Raw genomic sequence first — 20,448 nt, 5'->3', positions numbered from 1 at the left:
CATTTGGAACTAATCATATTCAAAATAAATATTATATTAATTAATATATTTATAGTTTATGTACAATATTAAAATTCTTTTAAATTCTTATTATCATACTAAATATTTTATTAGATATAAAAATTAGCTATGATATTAACCATAAAAGACTATATATAATATATTTTTATTGTTTATTTTGTTTTTGTGATTTTTGCTTATCATAAGAAAAAAATAATAGTATTTATTATTGAGAATTATTTTAAGCAAATAATAAAAATAATTATTTATATAAATTTATAATAATATTAATATAGTAGAAAATATTAAATATAGTGAAAATTTTAATAAAAAATTATTTTATTTTATATTATTATTTTAAATTTAATTTTTATCAAATATAATTATTAATTAAGAATATAACTTATCTTATAAATAACAAAGATTTCATAAAAAAATAAAATAAAAAAAAGTTTTGAGTCAAATAAAAAATCTAATTTATTAAAGAATGTGAAATACAAAATATGAAAATTCTTATTCCTAAATAAAAACTTGTTTTATGCAAAAATTCATTTAAAAAGTTTCGATGACTTGTTATTAAATTGAAGATTTTTCTCAAAATTTAAAGATTGATTTCTTGGATGTCTTGTCTCTTTAGATTTTGTTTTGAACTCGTGGAATTCTAAAACTTTGTTCTTCATATTTTTTGTTTTCTCATAAATAAAATTTAATTGGATGACAATGAGCCTTTGAATATGGTTGATTGAAAATTGATTTTATTTAATTAATTTTAATGTTAAAATATATTTAAAAATAATAATATATAATTTTTAATATTTTAATAATTAAATATATCAATTGACCATCAAACAAATTTTTAAAAGTGAAAAACAATCTAACTTATGAACATTTTTTTTTTAATTTACGATGTTTGAAAATTATTTTAAATTTTTATTAATTCGAAGTTAAATCAAATTGAATTTTAGAGATAAATTGTTTTAATTTTTTTTTCATAATATTCAAAACTAAAATTTTATTTTTAAAAAAATCAAAATTTATATTATTCGAACCAATAAATATTAGTACTTATAAACACTTTTACTTAGGTTACCGTAACAAACAATCTAATTGAGCTAAAAACTAATTCAAGTATCTAAAAAATAAAAAATTAATAGCTAGTGAGATTGAAAGTAAAAAAAACCACGAAAATAAATTAACTCGTTCAAGTGAAGTCCCTAAGCCAAAAATTAAAGGACTAAATATATAAGTTAACTCCTAAATTATATTACTTTTAATAATTTAATATTTATAAAAAATTAATTATTAAACATTTAGATATTTAAATTTTATTTTTATTAAATATTTTGCATCGATAATTAATATTATTAGTCAAAATTTAACGTGACAAATATTAAATAATTATTACTTGTTTTTTAGCTACTTAAATTTAATGTTAACCAAATTAGTGTGAGAAATAAAATATTTGATAAAAATAAAATTCGCATAATTAAATATACATTTTTATTGTAAGTTGCAAATCATGAAAAATAATTTAGTTGAGGGGCAAAATCATACATTAACTAAAAAATAAATTATGAAGTTGTGATAATTCTTAACTTTAGGCGGCACTTTTTTGAAACCCCAATGCCAAATTACTTCAGTAGATAATTGGTCTATCGGATTAAAAAAAAAAAAAAAAAAAACCTCAGAAAAAACTCACTCACTCAGTTATCTTCACTGGTTAGCCGAAGTCCTCAAGTGTATTATCGAGAAAAAGATCAGCAAAGAAAGAAATGGCGGGGGTATTGAAAGCGCCGGGTGCCTTTGCCATAACTCCACATAAAGTTTCCGTCTGTGTTTTAGTTCAGATCTACGCTTCTCCTTCTCAAATCTCCATACCTTTCCCTTTCTCCTCCGTTTCTCAGCACAACCGCCTCGGCTTATATTTGTTAGCTCTTACTAAGGTATTTCTAACGTTTCCCCCTTTTTTTTGTTCGAAAGTAGTGCTCGCTTTTTTTTTTTTTTTAATCTAAATACATTTATTTCTATTATTATTATTTTTCCTTTGGGAATTAAAAAATAAAGTAGTATTTGATGTTTGCGGTGTCAATTTTCGATGTTGGAGTCATGTGATGACATTTTGGAGCCAAAATTAGAGCAACTCATAAGCCAATTGAGGGAGATCGGTGGTTTATTGGATCATTGGTTAACTGATCATTTAACTAGTCGACTATCGTCTTTATCATCGCCTGATGATTTGTTCAATTTCTTTAATGATATGCGAGGTCGGTTTTTTTTTCTTTAATTTTTGTTTTAATTGTTTTATCATCTTCTTATTTTTTCTGTTATTAATTTTATTACTGTTTTGTTTTTGTAGGAGTACTTGGGGGACCTGATTCTGGAGTTATGGAAGATGATCAGGTTATTTTGGACCCAAACAGTAACTTGGGGATGTTTCTTCGCCGTTGCATTCTTGCTTTCAACCTTTTAACTTTTGAGGTATTTCTATCTTGCCTCATAAGCTGTAAATATCATGTTTTGAATTGCGATTCTTTGCTTTTTTCAGAATCATCATTTGTTTGCTGTGTTTAAGGTACACATGAAATTGTGATACAAGAATCACTATAGAGATAGAGTAATCTTTGTTATCATGGTACGGGCTTTGCATTGGCCATTGAAGTAGAAATCTGTCATTCTATATCTTGATATTGATGATGAATGCATATGTTTATAAAACAATTAAAAGGTTGGCAATTTATTTAACATTGTGGTCACTGCTGTTGAATTTAGTTATATTGTTCACTGTTGAAGTTTGTATGCATTATACCTAAATGTTATAAATACCTGTTCCATGCTTTTTTTCTAAGCATTCATAATTTCATTTTTTAGTTAGTTTTTCTTTTTTGATACTTGAGGCTGCTAGGATTTAAGCTCTGGTCACTGGAACTAAGAGTCCAACACTCTACCAACAGACTACACGGTTGTTGGCTTCAGTTAATTTGTCTCATCATTATTCTTTTTGGTGTAAATTGAAGGTTAAATGTACAATGTGATGGATTCTTGTTTAAGCATAGACTATGTTGTATCCACTAACTTTTGTCATGTAATGCAGGGTATTTGCCATCTTTTGACAAATATAGGGATCTATTGTAAAGAAGCAATTTCAAGTTGTTCATCGTATGAATTGCGTCGGTTAGACGATTCTGGTAATGACTTGGAATCTTTGTCTGAGTATGAGAACATGGATCTCAATCTTGTTTTTAAAAAAATAAATGAAGAAATGGAAGCAAGGAAAAGAGCGACTGAACGAGTTTCTTTTCATCTTCATCTTCCAAAGGAACTGTCGACATTGGTTGAAGGTAGTTTCATTCTAGTAAGATTGTTTTTATGTTTGTTAGTTATTACTGTCTGCTGCTTGAAAGGGGACTAATGGTTATATTTGCAATAATGGTAGGATTTTAGTGCAATTTTTGATTGACATACTGCTAAAACGATATGTTGTATCACAACAACTATACGGCAGAAGCCAATATATCTATTTGTTGAGTCCACAATACTTTCATCATTCTTAAAGTAAAACACAAGGGATCTTTGTTTGGGTGGTGTTTAACCGTGGCAAGCTCATTAATAATGCAAAATGCACTCTGCATCAATATGAAGATACTCTTATTTCTTGTGGTTGACGCTACTTTGTTTTTAATTGTCCTTCTCCTCATCGCCTTAATAGGCACATAATTAGGTTTCTGTTCTGTTGCCTAAACTTTTTCTTTTAGTTAACGTGTCCTAAACTGGAGTTTATGGTTTTGAAAAGTTTTGTTTTATTTATCAAAATTGAATGATTGTAAAGTTATTGTGGTGCTTTTATTTTAAATCTGTACCATTGTATTGGTCTGTTGCTTATCAGTTTCGAAATTAACATGCAGATATTGAGGTTTTTGCTGATCCTAAATCAGAACACAATGACAAAGGCAGAGAATCTTCTTCATATTCCTCTTCTGGTGATTTATTGAGAGATGTTGACCTCAATGGTGGGGTATTTTTGCGCACCAATTGGCAAATACAAGGTTACTTAATGGAGCAAGCTGATGCAATTGAAAAGTAGGCCAGTTATTGACATTTTACCATCTTTCATTTTCGACTTTGGAAATGCTAATTAAATTGAACTAAATTACACATCATTCTGTGGCAGGGATGGCAGTTCTTTCACTTTGAATGCCTTTGAACTGACTCTAAGGCAGCTTCAGAAGTTGGCCCCTGAGCTCCATCGTGTAGGTTGACTTGGTTAATTAAGTTCTACCTGCTCTCTCTTTCTTCCTCTTGCTTTTTGTTGGTAGTGTGACTTGCATTACTTAAGCTCTGACACTAATCACTTTTGCCTCTCTTTTATTGATGCAGGTTCACTTTTTGCGTTACTTGAATAGTCTTTATCATGATGACTATTTTTCTGCATTGGAGAATCTTCATCGTTATTTTGATTACAGGTGACTTGGAAACTTTTTAACTTTTTTGCCTATTTGTATATGATTGTATTGCTCTATGGACTTTCTTTTTTCTTTTTTTTTTATCAATTAAATTATTTATTTTTTTTACCAGTTTTTGGCATCCATGTATTGTCAATGTGATTAATTTATCTTGGATGTGTTCGGTGTCTTACTCAAAAACTGGTTCTGTTACTTGCAATGACTCATGATTATGAAGCATCTTAGGACTGTGTTATAGTAAGTTGTGTACATAAATATTGGAGCTTCTTGTACAAATTAACATCTTTCGATTTTCATATGGGAATAGGATGCAGAGTCCTGTTTCCTTAGGAGGTGGTAGCATCTATGGGCTTATCAGGGCTTTTGATTGAGGGATAGCCAAACTCATACAAATTCATATGATAGCCATATTTGACATTCATATATATATTTTTTGAATGGGGTTGCATAAGCAATAGCATTCTTGGATGTTCTAAAATGTTTTAAGAGTTGGTATAGGTTATTCTTCTTAAATATTGAACCCTATTTAGGGTGCCACGTGAGTATCCGCCAATATTGGTATGGTCCCTATATATATGTGAATATGTATCTGTTTTGACTTATTTTATTATTCTCTTGCCTTCCAAATGTAGTCTTGGGTGAAAGATATTCATGGAAGAAGGTATTTGCCAGAAATGAACCATTCTGATAAATTTTGGCTCAATAGTGCAGGAACTGAGGGATTTGATTTTGTTCCTCCTGCTGGTTGCAATAGTTTCGGAAGATATGAGATTGCTCTGTTATGTTTGGGGATGATGCACTTTCACTTTGGGCATCCCAAGCAAGCTTTGGAGGTAAGCATGAGAGCAAGACTTTTTCTCCTATGATATGCCTAGATTTGCACATAAACTGGCAATTATGAAACAATAGTTGTGGCAAGTAGGACTGTCAATTGGGCTGAGATGACTAAGGCTTGCCCATGTGTCCTGATTTTTTGGGCTGGACTGAGTTCTATCAAAGATTTTTATCCTAAATCGACAATGCCTAGTCTTAGGCTGTCTCCATATGCTGCTTAATGAGTCTCTAGGCCTGGGCCAGTCAGAGCTCCTGGTGCTCTTGCTTTTTATTGACTGAGCTCAGTTGATGTATGTGTTGAGATGCCTGTATTTGGCAAGTGTTTCATGTCCTGAGCTTATATGTGAAAACCATTGCCCAACTTGCCCGAACCTCAAACTCAGCCCAGTTTTAATGACGGGCTCACTGGAAGCTAACTTTCTTGCCATATTTGTTTTGATATGGTGACTGTTCTGTGATGATTTTCAGGTCCTTACTGAAGCTGTTCGTGTCTCCCAACAGGTAATTTCATTCTATCAGCCTGATGGTTTTGACTGTTAATCTGTCATATATTTCAATTACTTTTCATAATATTAGGCCCCATGATTTTGAATTTTGCAGCACAGCAATGATACTTGTCTGGCATACACCTTAGCAGCTATCTGCAACTTGTTGTCTGAGATTGGTTTCTCAACTACCAGTGGAATACTTGGATCACCATTCTCTCCTATGACCAGTGTAGGCACTTCATTGTCTGTTCAGCAACAACTGTTTGTTCTCTTGAAAGGATCTCTAAAGAGAGCAGAGAGTTTAAAATTGAAGCAATTGGTAGCTGCCAATCATCTGGCAATGGCTAAATTCAATTTGACGGTAAGAATGGTTATCTATGCTTAAGCAAAATTTCATTTACAACTTGATTTGACCCTCCCCTCCCTCCCTCTCATTATAGCTGATGCATTTTGGTCATTCATATCGCCCTTGGTTGAAATAGAACTATCTTCTTAGTAATGAGTTTTGCTGCATCTAACTCTTTCTAGCTGTGATTGTGTCTCTTTATATGAACTGCTCTATATCCAGAATATTCTTTGTATATGAAAAAAAATTCTATTTTTAGTGAACTGTTCCTACAAACGGAAATATTCTTGCACATAAATTTGCAAAAGTAGAGGGTTTTTTAGGTCAAGTGCTAGAGCATTTGTTCAAGGCTTGAGAGCAGCAACTTTATTTAAACATATTAAGTGTATTTCTTGATTACCCATCTTCCAAGTGTTGCTTTCAGAAGCCTCTAACCAGGTCCATATAAACCTCTCCCTTGGAATGAGGATGACATCTGTATCTGCAATTTTGCTGGTTGACAATGAAGAATATTTTAATAAAACGTGTAGCTATACGAAGTTTTCTTGTGGTACTGTGCTCATGTATTTCCTGTAAGGAAATGAAGAATATTTGGTAAAATAAAAATCTTATATTTGTTGGGAACTGCTTATAGAATCCTTCATGAGTTTAGGACAGAGTGAATTTGGAAGTTCAGTATTCATGGTAGAACTGTTTTGTTATCTTCAGTTCTTTAAACCTTTATCAGTATCTCAGTATTTCCAACTTATGGTGTGAATCCAAAACAATCACATTTCTTTATTCTGGATTTGCATGGAAATATGTTTTGGTTTCTCATGCTCAAGTGAGCTTGAGTTATAGTTTCAAATGAGCTGCATGTGCGTGGCATCAGTTGAATTAGTTTGGTACAACTGATTTTCACTTATGTTGATAATTAGACTTTAGAATGGTAAATTGAAAGGCAATAGTCTAAAGCTTTGGTTGGGACAATGATGTGAAGGAGATATTCGTGCACACAAACAGGCTTGTGCATATACAAACTGATAAGCTGTATGGAAGATAGCATTGATGCATGTAGCTTTTATGATGGGGCATTTACAAAGTTTTAAATTTCTTTTCTTTTCTCATTTTATAAACACATTATCCCTTATTCTGTAGCATTAGAATGATTATTGATGCTTTAAAAGTTCTTTTCTTCTAATATCATAGGTTCAAAGTTTGTAATGCTTTAATTTGTATTTTTTTGGGGAATATTCATAATGAATGTTACCATCAACCAATTCTAATTTGATTCCTTGGAAGAATGTGTTTTGGCATGAAAATGTTGGAAAAAATATTTGTGACTTGATTCTCTTTCTCTGTCTCTCTCTCATAGCTCATAAGTAGTGAGCATTCAAAAATGCCAAAAGTATGCATTATAAGAACTTCAAAAAGAAAGGAAAGTACTAGAAGAAGAAAAGAAGTTCCTAAAATCTAAAACATACAAGAACTCGAATATATATACACACAAATGCTCACTAAGCTAGAGGCAGGTGTAACCAGGAGTTCAGAAAGTACCTTTTAACCAAGTTTTTTACTGTTAAAATACAACAAGCAGCTAGATTTCATACAGCAAAGAGAAAGTTTTCAGCCTTAATACCACCCTAATCTTCCATTTTTGTATAGCTTTGGTTCTCTGATTATCATCGTGTCATGTTTCGTAATGAAGTCTTGAAGATATCTTTTAAGATGTGGCTGAAAAGGAACTTACATTCTTGGTTCTTGTAAGGTTAATGAAATCTGTGATAAATAGAGTGAGCGCTTTTTCTTTTCTTTTTTTTTTTTTTGTCCTTCAATTTCTAAATCTGTTATTCCTTTAATCTTTTTATTGTTTTATAAATATTTAACCTTCTTATTATCACTTGCAGCATGTGCAGAGGCCTCTGCTGTCATTTGGTCCCAAGACTTCCATGAAGCTTAGGACATGCCCAGTTACTGTTTGCAAGGTAATGTGGTTTTGTTTATGGCCATGCTTTTGCTTGTATATATGAGGACTTCTGTGATTTCATTTTATTTCTTATCATGTATGATCTTTGCAGGAATTAAGGTTAGGTTATCACTTAATCAGTGAATTTTGTTGCGAAGGCTCTACAATGACTACAGACGGTGCTTTTAGTACAGCATGGCTTAAGAACTTGCAAAAGCCCATGGGTTCATTAGTGCTGTCTCAAGATAATAGTTCTAGGGACAATTCTAATCCTTTCCTATTTTGTACACAACCAAGTTCAATTCCTGGATCTGTTCTGCAGTTAGTAGGTTCTTCATATCTACATCGTGCCACTGCATGGGAGATATATGGAAGGTGACATTTAAAAAGCACTTGTTACATTTTTTTGTTTGTTGCAATTTGAGATCATACAGCTTTGAATTGTCATTCTTCTATGGTGACTTTCTTTCCAAGTAATCTACATCAAGGGATTCATATTTTAAAATGTGAATAGTGATAGTTTTAGTCTGCAAGTTGGAGGTTGACTTGGTGATGTAAGCTCCGGGTCCTTTTGGTAATACCATCATTTGTTTCTCAATGCTAGCATGTACCTTCGGGTGCCTTGGTGTTTCATGAGTAAACATCAAACTTATCAATTCTCCCTTCCTCACTTGTCTTTTCTTCCTCTTGTCTCTTCTTATGGCAAGATCAGTAGAACTAGGAATTTGCTCTTTGCATTTACTACCCTCACCGCTATTCATTCTTTCACCATTTTATTTGTTTTATTACCTCTTTACGGTTCCCACCTCCACTCTTTTTGCATCTTGTGAACATGGGATGTAACATGACTCTATCATTTGTTGCTGCAATTGGCTAAAGCAGGAAGACTCATATTTCACTTATCCGGTTGTGTGTTTAATTCCTGTTCTAGCTCTGAATAATCATATTAAAATTGATTTTTTGGAGTTTTTCTTCTTTTTCTTGTCTACTCTTGCCAGTGCCCCACTTGCTCGAGTTAATGCTTTGGTTTATGCAACTTGCTTTGCTGATGCTTCAAGGTAATAGTCATGCAAACCAATCTAGTTTTTTCAATTTACTCTATATTTCTATTTCACCAGATTAGTTTATGCTTTATCCATCTGAGTCTCTCGTAACTTGAGGTTTACCATTGTTGGACATCCCAGTTCATCTGATGCAGCATTGGTACATGTGAAGCTTATTCAACATCTGGCAGTATTTAAAGGTTATGAAGGTCAGTCCAAATGTTTGAATTACCATTGGCATTGCATCCCTGCTGTTAATTTCTTTTTCTTTCTCTTTTTTCTGGTTAAAACAGGTTAGGATTTATTTTTTTTCTTTTGAAGTGATGATGTCTATATATTTGGTTTCAGTTTTATTAAAATGGAGACTATCTCCTTATTTATGTTTGCAACTTGAAATATTAGTTACATATCTGGTTCTAGATAGTAAAACTTTGGGCAGAATACATCGTGAAGATGGCATCCAGATTCTGTCTCATGTTCATGTGGTCACTGAGACATTCATCAAGGATGTGAAATAATTAGAGAGAATGAAGTGAATTTATCTATCTGATTATTTGAATTTGGCTGAAATGCTCATGCTCTAATAGAACTGCTTCTTGCCAATACCTAAAATGTAGATGCATATCTGTCTTGTTTTCACTGCATTTCTGCTATCAAATTTTTTTTATAACTTTTTGTTGCTATTTCAATCTAGAGGCCTTTTCTGCTCTTAAAATTGCGGAAGAGAAGTTTTTATCTGTGTCCAAATCACGGATATTGATATTGAAGTTACAGCTGCTCCATGAGCGCGCATTACATCGGTAAGGTTACATACTGAAATTTATAGATGCAATACTCTTCTCATATTTATTGTAAGTTTTAAATTGATTATAATTTTCTAATGGTAACTAGAGGACATCTCAAGCTTGCCCAACAAGTATGTGATGAGCTTGGTGTTTTGGCATCTTCTGTCACTGCTGTGGACATGGAGCTGAAGATAGAGGCAAGCCTTCGCCATGCTCGTACATTGCTTGCCGCAAAGCAGTTTAGCCAGGTTTGTGCTTGTTATGCATGCCACATTCTTGTCTGGAGCTGACTTTTTCTATTTCCAAATGCAAGTTAGAGATGAATTATACTGCAATTTGAAATAGTTCCTTGGTTAACATTTGCTGTAAATATGAAAGGAGGGGCAAACTGAAGATGTTTCCTGGGCTTTCTTATGTATTTATGTTTGCATTGGGCTTTTTGATGTATGTTAGTCCTTACAGAAATTTTCATTCAATTGTTATGCATCCGAGAAAACATGCAACTTTTTGAGAACTAGTGAGTTAATAATGTGGAATGGAAAATCTTGACTATGAGTATCAGAGATTTCAGTGAGTATTTATCAAGAATTTGGCAACTTAGGTTGTCAGCAAGGGTAGAGGCTACCAATACACTATTAACTATGATCAATGAAACTGATCAATTTTGATGTGTTCCTTAAACTCATGTGATTATTGGAAAGTTTTTCTGATTTTGGTGTTATTAAGTTTTGTAGCCATTCATCGATTGCTTTATTTCTAATATTAACATATATTTTTACTGTTTTCTGAATTCCCTATTTATTTTCGATGATCTGTAAAGGCAGCAGCTGTGGCACACTCCCTCTTTTGCATGTGTTACAAATTCAATCTGCAAGTTGAAAGTGCAACTGTTCTTCTTCTTCTTGCTGAAATTCACTTGGTATGATTATGCTTTGGATAGCTATACTATGCAATTGGAGTTGGAAAATAGCTAAATTTAAATTTAGCTATCTATAGTTCTATTATAACATATTACTATATTGCATGAAATTATTTTAGACCTACTGTTCATGAAGACTACCTAAGTCTCTTTCCTTACCAAAGAAGGAACGGGTTGGGGGGTGGGGGTAAGATATAAATTGTACTAATGATATTTTAATGGCTTGTGCATTAAGGTCACTAAACACTGTGGGGCTAAGGAATCTTAATGGGCACCCCACAAATGCCACAATGAATTTCTTGAAAGGAATAAACTTGTTAGTGTAAAATTTTTTTCTTTCCTATCGAAATTAACTGAAGTTGATAAAATTCTCTGTTGACTCATTCTTGGTTGAGTGCTGGACATGGACACGTTGAGGTTGGTTGTTTGTATTTCCTTATATTTGGAGGACCAGACCATACCCTCTTACAACTTTCAGTTGAAGGTACCTAATGTGGCAACCACTACCACAAACGACAAAAAGCCTGTAGCCATTATATGGGGTCAGTTACATTGGCCATGCTACATTATTCTGCTTTGTTTTGGACTACATATTGCTTCCTAAGCAAAACTAGTAAAAAACAAGGTCAGTTTTTCCACCTCGCCTTTTGTGGTTTTTCCTGCAATATGAAGCAACAAACAAAGCAGTCTCCTGCTGTGGGAGATGGGATCATGAGTCAGATTGCATCATTGTGATTTATTTGGTATTTATGTTGAGTAAGATCAGTCAAAATATGGTTCTTTCTAATTGTTTCAACCCACAGTTATTTTGGTATTTTCTTCTTTCTTGTGACATAGGCATCCTCCTTAAGTTGCAATTTTGTCTAGGGGCATTTCTGTGTAGTACTCTTAAAGAACAGTTGTCCTTATTTCTTCTTATTCTATCGAGAATGAAGGAGCACATCTAAATAAATAGGAACAGTGAAGTTCCTTATTAGGATACTTGCATGAAACAAAAAAAAAAACAAAAAATAATAAAAGGAAGGAGAATTATTCTATTCTAAAATAGAAACAAATTCCTAAAAACTTGACAATCAAAATAGTTGATTAAATCAGAAAAATAAATGAGAAATATTCCCAAAATAAATTAGGAAATCAAGCTGTAGTAATGTAGAAGAATTAGATTTCTACACTTCCCCTCAAGCTGGGTTATGAATGGTTAATCATACTCAATTTGGATTTCAATCCATCAAAATTGCTTCCAGGAAGAGTTTTAGTCAAAATATCCGCAATTTATGAACTTGTAAGGATATAGGCCAATTTGACTGACCCATTTTCTATCTTTTCCTTTATGAATTGTTGGTCCAACTCTATGTGCTTGGTCCTATCATGATAAATAAGATTTTTGGCAATACTTATAGCAGCCTTATTGTCACAAAATAGTGTCATAGATGTCACAGTCTGAACTTTTAATTCTCCAAGTAATCTCATTAGCCAAATTCCTACTCAAATACCATGGGACATTGCTCTAAACTCGGCCTCAGCATTGCTCCTAGCTACAACAGCCTGCTTTTTACTTCTCCAAGTGACCAAATTGCCCCAAACATAAGTGCAATATCCAGTAGTGGACTATCTGTTACTGATCCAGCCCAGTCAACATCTGTGTACACCTCCACTGCCCTGTCCATTGACTTCTTAAAATATAGCCCTTCACCAGGACTCTTCTTTAAGTACTGTAGGATGTGATGAACAGCCTTGAGATGCTTCTTGATTGGATTATTTATGTATCTACTCACCATCCCTATTATAAACCCAATATCAGGTCATGTGTGGGAGAGGTAAATAAGCTTCCCAACTAGTTTTTGGTATTGCCATTTGTCTGTGAGAGAGCTTCCATTGTCACTTCCAATTTTATTAGTTGAGTCCATGGGTGTATTGGTAGGTTTGGATCCAATCATCTCGGTTTCTTTGAGTAAATCAAGTACATACTTACGTTGAGACATTGATATTCCATTCTTAGACCAAGCCACTTCCATCCTAAGAAAATATTTAAGGAACCCCAAGTCCTTTATTTCAAACTCCTTGGCAATGAGTTTCTTCAAATCATCTATTCCTTCCTTGTGGTCGTCGGTGATTATGATATCATCCACATAAATAATAAGAATAACTCTTTTTCCTTCATTAGTGAACTTAATAAATATAGTATGGTCAGATTGACATTGAAGGAATCCATACCTCTTCATTGCCTCGATCAACCGTTCAAACCAAGCCCGAGGAGACTATTTAAGTCCATACAAAGATTTCAGAAGTTTGCACACTTTGCCCATGTTGTCTTGCCTTTTGAAACTAGGAGGAATATCCATGTAGACATCCTCCTCCAAGTCACCATTTAAGAATGCATTCTTGATGTCAAGTCAGTGGAGAGGCCAAACCAAGTTGGTTGCTAGTGACAATAGAACTCCAATTGAATTGAGTTTGGCTACCGAAGCAAATGTCTCCTCATAGTCTATCCCAAAAGATTGAGTGAACCCCTTTGCAACAAGTCTAGCTTTGAACCTGTTTATACTTCCATCTACATTTTGCTTTATTGTGAAGATCCACTTACATCCAACCGGCTATTTCCTTTTGGGCAAATCTGAAATTTCCAATGTCCCATTCTTCTCTAGTGCCTTGATTTCTTCAAAAACTGCTGCCTTCCAATCTGATTCATTGAGGGCTTCGTGAATATTTTTTGGAATTTGCACATTGTCAAGGTTAGTCGTAAAGGCTCGAATGTTTGGATTTCACCTATCATATGAGATGTACTTGCATATAGGGTACCGGGTGCATGATCTCACACCTTCTCTTAATGCAATAGGAATGTCAAGGTCACTAGCTGGCTCACAAGTTTCAGTTTCAGATTCAATAGGGACATTACCTGTGTTAGTTTCAGGTTCTTGGAGACTCAAATCAGGTTGATTTTTAGTGCCAGGCTGTGCACAGTTGTCCACTTCTTCCTGCGGTTTTTGCTTCCTTGAGTAGACTATCAGTTTTTTTGTTTTTTCTTGCATAACCTTAGGGTTTGGAGGGTCAAGAGTTGTCTGAACAGGTTGGGTTTCGGAATCTACATGGCTAATAGGTTGGGTAGGTTGAGAATCAAGTTTTGAAGGGGCTGGTTGGGAAATTGGCAAGTCAACAGCTAAGAATTGATATTCCTAAGTAGTATTCTCCCCCTAAATATCATTCTTGCTGTAGTATGGAAGATTCTAAAAAAAAGTGACATCCGTAGAGTTATAGAATTTTTTTATGATGGGTGAGTAACACCTATAGCCCTTTTGGTTTGGAGAATAACCAAGGAAGATGCATTTTACAACAGAACTATCATGGCAAGGTCTATGTGTTGAATAAGGATGCATCTCCAGTCGTGATATGATGATCCTGAATCAACAATCCAAGATTGTGTATTTCCCCATTGAACAGTTAAGGTGTTTAGGAAATAACCTTTTCGTGCTAATAAACTAGTTCCAAAGGTTGCAGACTTGTTTTGAAGGGTTTGTTGGAACATCATCTCTTTGTGACTTTCCTCATGCCATACCTCTGTAGAAGAAGAGTTCTCATTCCTGCTAGCCATAACGGAAACTTGTGTGGCAACAGTATTATGGTTTGGGCTGACTTGCTCTGATACCATGTAGAACACTTAAAAAAACAATTGTCCTTATTTCTTCTTATTCTATCTAAAATGAAGGAGTACATCTAAATAAATAAGAACAGTGATGTTCCTTATTAGGAAACAACTTACATGAAACAAAAAAACAAAAAATAATAAAAGGAAGGAGAATTATTTTATTCTAAAATAGAAACAAATCCCTAAAAACTTGACAATCAGAATAGTTGACTAAATTAGAAGAATAAATGAGAAATATTCTCAAAATAAATTAGGAAATGAAGTTGCAGTAATGTAGGAGAATCAAATTTCTACACTAGGCCTTTGTTTCACAGATTCAAACCACCTTAAACTTGGCTCATTCATTTTGATTATTTGGTCTTACTTTCTTCCAATATAGGCTTCCTCCTTATGTCACATCTTTGTCAAGGGGTATTTCTATGTCTTTGTTTCAAACTCCAAACTACCTAAGCATGTATCCGTCATTTTGTGCTTAACAAGTACTACCCCTATCTTCTACAAGCATTTATTTACAATATCATATTTCCCTATATACCAGCACATTGATTTGTACCATCATTATCTCTGCTATATGTCCAATACTAGTACATTAGGGAAGAAAAAAAGATTGTTGTATCATAGACTAGATCTCAAAGTGCCGAAAAGTTGATATTGCTTTTTTTGGTGTCATTAGAAATCGGGAAATGCTGTTGTAGGCCTTCCACATGCATTAGCGAGCCTCTCATATTGTCAGTCATTTAACTTGGATCTTCTTAGAGCATCAGCAACTCTTACACTGGCTGAGTTATGGCTTTCACTTGGATCCAATCATACAAAGACAGCTTTAACTCTTATACATGGCGCTTTTCCAATGATTCTTGGCCATGGAGGTCTGGAACTTTGTGCTCGGGCCTATATTGCAGAAGCAAAATGTTATCTCTCTGATCCCAGCTTCTCAGGTATTATTTTTATTTTCCTCCATATTGCAATATCCCAACCTAATTTTTTTATGTAGAGCAAGTTCCCTATATTTTTATTTTCCTCCTAACTATTCTTTTATATGTTTGGTGTAAGAAGGAAAATGGAGGGAAGGGGAAAAGGTGAGGAAAGCAAAAGGAAAGGAGAGGAAAGAAATTTATTTTTTCCTTTGTTGTGTTTGGTATGAAGGATGGAAAATAGGGGGAAAGAAAGAGGTTAGGGGTGAAGTTGTAAATAAAATGGTTAATTTAAGTTGAATGTGTTGTCCTCCCATATTTGGAAGGATTGAATTTGGAGGGAAGGCAAAGGTGCAAATCCATTCATTTTTCTTCCCTCAAAGGGTGGAAAGAAATTAGTTTCTCCTTCCACCTTCTTTCCTTCCTCGTTCCCTCCTACCAAACATACTAAGGAAACAGAAATTTGTGATGTAGGAAAGGTATATCACAGCTTGTTAGATTGTCAACTATTTGTCTTGTTTACTTTTAATGTTTAATTTTGTTCTCAGGTTTAATCAATATTTGTGAGATCTATATTTTTATGTTTTAAACTTTGTCTTGCTCAGAACTCATCTAATTTCAGCTCAAGTCCAATGCTTAATTGTAGTCTCATGCAAAGTGGATTTAGATACATAATAAGTTTGAAGGTGATATAGGTTACATAATTCGTTCCTTTTCTTCAAAAAAAAAAAAAAAAAGAGAGAGAGAGAGAGAAAAACTGTTAAGGTTATGTTTGCCAAGAAAATTTAAAGTGTTAAAGGTCAATACTCAGTGGAGAGGAAGGAATGAGGGATGCCAGAATGAAGTTGAAAAGTCAGTAACTGCGTGGGAATTGACTTACCTCTCACCATTTGTATTATTTTGATTAGCTTTGAGTTTTCTAATTTTATCAAAACAGACTGCTAAATTTGGTGAATAATGATACATTATGTTTGAAGATACAGCTTTCTATATAAAACCATATAGTTATGTTTTAACTACTAACTTAAGCTTAGAGGCAACTGAGATTGACCATTCTCATTAACCTGGTTTGGATTTTCATTAAAATGAAGATTGAGGAAGTTCTTTTAGAATTAGAGCAGCGGCTATAAAGGTTATTGCCTACCATGCTTTATGCTAGTTATGTTGAATAATTGGAGAGCATGGTATGTTGGAATTTAAATCTAGATTGGACTATTGAGGATTGAGAGCAAGACAATAATCCCTCATAAAGGGGATGCTTTATCAAGTGTAAGATGAGTGGAATTCATTGTTGTTTGATTAACATAGAAAATGCACCTAAAAATGCAGTTGATTGTTTAATAGAATTTGAAACTATGAAAAGGAAATTAATGGTTTAATACAAGTTGTTTAATAATGGAAAAGGATGGCAGTAAAGGCAGTAAGAATGAGGATGTTTCTTAGGATTTTAATGGATGATATGTGTGGAAATCTAATATTCATTATTACTTGATTAATTGACTTTATCTATTTTAGTTAAGTCTCTTATTTTTAGAATAAGAAGTGATTTGTGTAATTATACCAAATCCATTAGATATTTTCCCATTATGTGTAGAGAGTAAATTACTCATTTGATTAGCTGTTTCTAATGAATAAAAATCTTGAGTTTTAAGGCTGAGAATATTCAGTCTTTATCCTATATATTGTCATGCAATTCTAGCATTGTAATAAGAAAAAAATAGAAGAAAAAAATAGTTTTATTCCCGAGATTTCTTCAATATGCTTACAAAGACTTGTATGGTTGAACAAGATGTGGATAACTCTGGTAAGATGGGATTACTAGACCAGTAATTTCTCCAACTCATTACCTTCTATGGTTTAGGGTGCCTAAAAGTCAAAGTCTTGTTAAAGGCACTGGTCTATGGGTCTAGTGCTTCTGGCCAGATGGGATTAGTCAATGGCGGGGTATGTTCATATCTGTTAAACTTTTACTTTTATCAAGTGATGGTACAAATCTCAAATTTTAATTCATCTCATCAGAGTGGTTAAAGGGTCAATGTTGCAACAACTTCATTATTAGCATTTTTAATGATTTGAAATTGAATGGTGGAGTTCTTTTTTGTAATAACCCCAATTTTGAGGATTAGGATGAATTTGTCCTTATCTTTTTCTTTTTGCCTTTTCCTCCATTCTCTTTCTCTCTCTATTCATGTCCTCTTAAGCTTGTTTGAATTGGAAATTTTACATACTTAATCCCACTGCACTTACCTGTTGACTTTCCTTATCAGTTTCTGACAATCCAGAGGTCGTGCTGGACCCCTTAAGGCAAGCTTCAGACGAGTTGCAAGCTTTGGAGGTTAGTTGACTTCTGATAAGAAATGTCTAGATGCTCTTTCTCACTCTCTCAATTGACTTTTTTTGGAATGCTCAGCATTATTTCTTCATGTTTAGGATATTCTGGTCTTAAGTTTAGTCATTCCATTTTTTTTTTTTTTTGTATTTGTATTTGAGCCTGTCAGAGATTATGATAACTGAAACTAAGAATTTAGCATTGTACCAATACTTTAATTTACATGTAGACAGCAAAATGTTTCATTTCTACATTTTTTAGTATATGCTGCTCTTAAGTTTAGCCATTACATTTTTTTTGTATTTGAGGTTGTCAATGATTTTGATCACTAAAATTAAGAGTTTAGCATTGTACCAATATCTTAATTTACATGTCGACCAATAAATGTAATATTGGCATAAGATTCCATACAAAAAAGGACAAGAATCTATGTTTAGTATTCATCTGATCATATAAAGATTGGCTCCATCTCTGGTGTCCTCTTCACGAGCATTTTCAGTTGCTGATTAATGCATGATTAACCAATTATGGGTACAATAGCTATTTTATATATCAGATTCTTTATTCATTTTTTTTTATCCTTTATTGCTTTGTGTTTTACCTTTTCTCATGAAGTTTGCTTACATCTGCTTTCATAAGTGCATTCTTATTTATATTAAGTTTTGTGTATATTACTGAGTTTTGCCATGTTACTAATGAAATAAAATTTGCTTTTGTTGCCCAGTGTCATGAATTAGCAGCTGAAGCTTTCTACTTGATGGCCATTGTATTTGACAAGTTGGGGCAACTAGAAAAGAGGGAAGAAGCTGCTGCTTCATTCAAGAATCATATTATGGCTCTTGAGAATCCTCAAGACGCAGAAGATCCTCTCTCAAACGCGTAATGACCGTTGAAATTGCATATTCTTGTAAAGGAGAGTATGAAGTATCTGTATAGAGCATGAAAAATTTTCTGGTACTACAAAATCCCAATTAACAGCTCAAAAAGGTCAGCATTGCTTCAGTCCCTCTAGAACAAACTCTGCAAACTAGAAGCAATATAGCTAACCGGACCGGGAAAATTCATGGAGCAATATCATGAAAACAGATTTTTTCAGGTATTTGTTTGGACAGATCTTAGCAACTATACCGATGCAATTTGATTACTGGCTGATTTGCTTCAGACTTGAACTCTCAGGAATCATCAAGGCGGTACTATTACTGGTTTTAATCCATTAGCTTTAAAAGCTTAGGAAAGGTATTATGTTTGCTACTTCTAAAATTATACAACAAAGTCCAGATGGGAATCATGAATTTAGTTGCATTGTTGTTTTCATGATATCACTATTTTTGGTATTAAAGTAATGAGGTACACATCCTAAATGTCATGCATTTATCTTAATCTAATATTCATTCATGTGCTTTTATGGCATATAGATTTATCATTAATCAAATATTCATATACTTTTATGGCATATAAATTATCTGTAATATGGAGTTTTTGCTTGAATTATTGTGATTTAAAAATTTATTTCCCTATGTCTTGCACTTTTTAAATTTATTTTCTATTTTATAGTATTTTTATCATGTCATTAGCATGTTATATTTTTAATTTGAAAATTAAAAGAATAAGAGAGTTGAATCTCGCCGAACTCTCTTGCCATCATTTTCCCCTACCAATTAGAAAGCAGGTAAAGATATATTTATTTGCTAGTAAAATCTCCCTTGCTTCGTTACAGGGAACACCAATGTTTTTTATTCTTAAAATTATAAATTAATAAATTTTTTATTTGCTAAAGTTTAAAAATAATTATTTTAAATTAAAGAATTTTTACAAATATAATATTTATTCTTTTTTTTTTTTTTGTATAGGTTGCTTTTTTCTTTCCTCAAAAGATTCAATTTATTTCACCTCATTTTAAAACTATAAATTGATGGAATGAATACGAATGCTTATAACATTTTAATTATTATGATAAATTTGTTAAAAAATATGTAAAAAAAAATTTAAAAAAAAAACACATTAAAACCATAAAACGTTAGAAACAATTTTATATACACAAAAGATTCAAAATTATATTAATTCGACAAGTTAATATTTCTTATCAAAAGCCAAAAAGTTTGAAGTCCATTTAACTATATAATATAAAAATACCCACTCACAAAAAAAAAATATATATATATATATATATATTTCAACTACACTTCCCAACTAAATAAACTACGTATTTAACTTTCATTTAATGTTGGATGTTAGATGGTAAAATGCCAAGCTTGAGAATGATAATATTTTTACGTGTAAATAAGAAAAAGCCAATAACTTAATTTCATAAAATTAAAACGGTCAAAATTTTAGCAGAGGTCTGTGTACTTTGTCAAATTTTGAAATTTAATTTTTGTAATGAAATTCATATAAGTTTAATTTTTATATTATTTTGATTTGATAATTTTACTTTAATCACTAATTTTATTAATATTTTGCAGTTAAAATTTTTGATGTGATCATTAACTTAATAAAGTGGACATTGATTTTGTTAAAGTAGTATTGAATTTGTTATCGTGATAATTTGAGTGAATAAAATCAATTATCAAATTATGCGAATAATTTATATATTTATATAAAATTTAAATTTTAGTTTTTTTAATATAATTTTATGAAAATATCGTCATCATAAATATTGAAATTGATCTCAATTACTAATAAAAATCATATATTTTTTTTACTTATTACAAAAATCAATATTTTTATTTTTTAAATTTTGTT

The 20,448-nt window shown here is 32.5% G+C and overlaps 1 protein-coding gene across 7 annotated transcripts; it reads left to right on the top strand.

The window, feature by feature from the left end:
• Positions 1–1,739: 1,739 nt before the first annotated feature.
• On the top strand, positions 1,740–19,132 carry LOC111314588 (anaphase-promoting complex subunit). Of its 7 annotated transcripts, XR_016332278.1 has the most exons (21): positions 1,740–1,943; positions 2,105–2,264; positions 2,357–2,478; positions 3,092–3,338; positions 3,903–4,077; positions 4,169–4,247; positions 4,375–4,460; positions 5,167–5,293; positions 5,763–5,795; positions 5,895–6,143; positions 8,015–8,092; positions 8,186–8,448; positions 9,072–9,131; positions 9,258–9,325; positions 9,811–9,916; positions 10,008–10,149; positions 10,722–10,820; positions 15,137–15,401; positions 17,645–17,712; positions 18,431–18,802; positions 18,883–19,132. XR_016332278.1 is itself a non-coding variant. In XM_022916085.2 (20 exons), exons 1-20 carry the CDS (start codon positions 1,773–1,775, stop codon positions 18,587–18,589), a joined length of 2,757 nt encoding a protein of 918 aa, XP_022771820.2. In that variant the 5' UTR covers positions 1,740–1,772; the 3' UTR covers positions 18,590–19,132. The 7 variants fall into 7 exon arrangements, 3 of the variants coding, with proteins under 3 accessions (XP_022771820.2, XP_089608200.1, XP_022771821.2); XR_016332279.1 differs by lacking the exon at positions 10,722–10,820; XR_016332281.1 differs by having other exon boundaries at positions 10,722–11,362; positions 18,431–19,132.
• Positions 19,133–20,448: the final 1,316 nt, after the last annotated feature.

This window comes from Durio zibethinus, chromosome 23 (assembly GCF_047325235.1).
Source record: "Durio zibethinus cultivar Kanyao isolate XHJ-2024 chromosome 23, ASM4732523v1, whole genome shotgun sequence".
NCBI lineage: Eukaryota > Viridiplantae > Streptophyta > Magnoliopsida > Malvales > Malvaceae > Durio > Durio zibethinus.
This window is presented reverse-complemented; position numbering and strand designations above follow the sequence as displayed.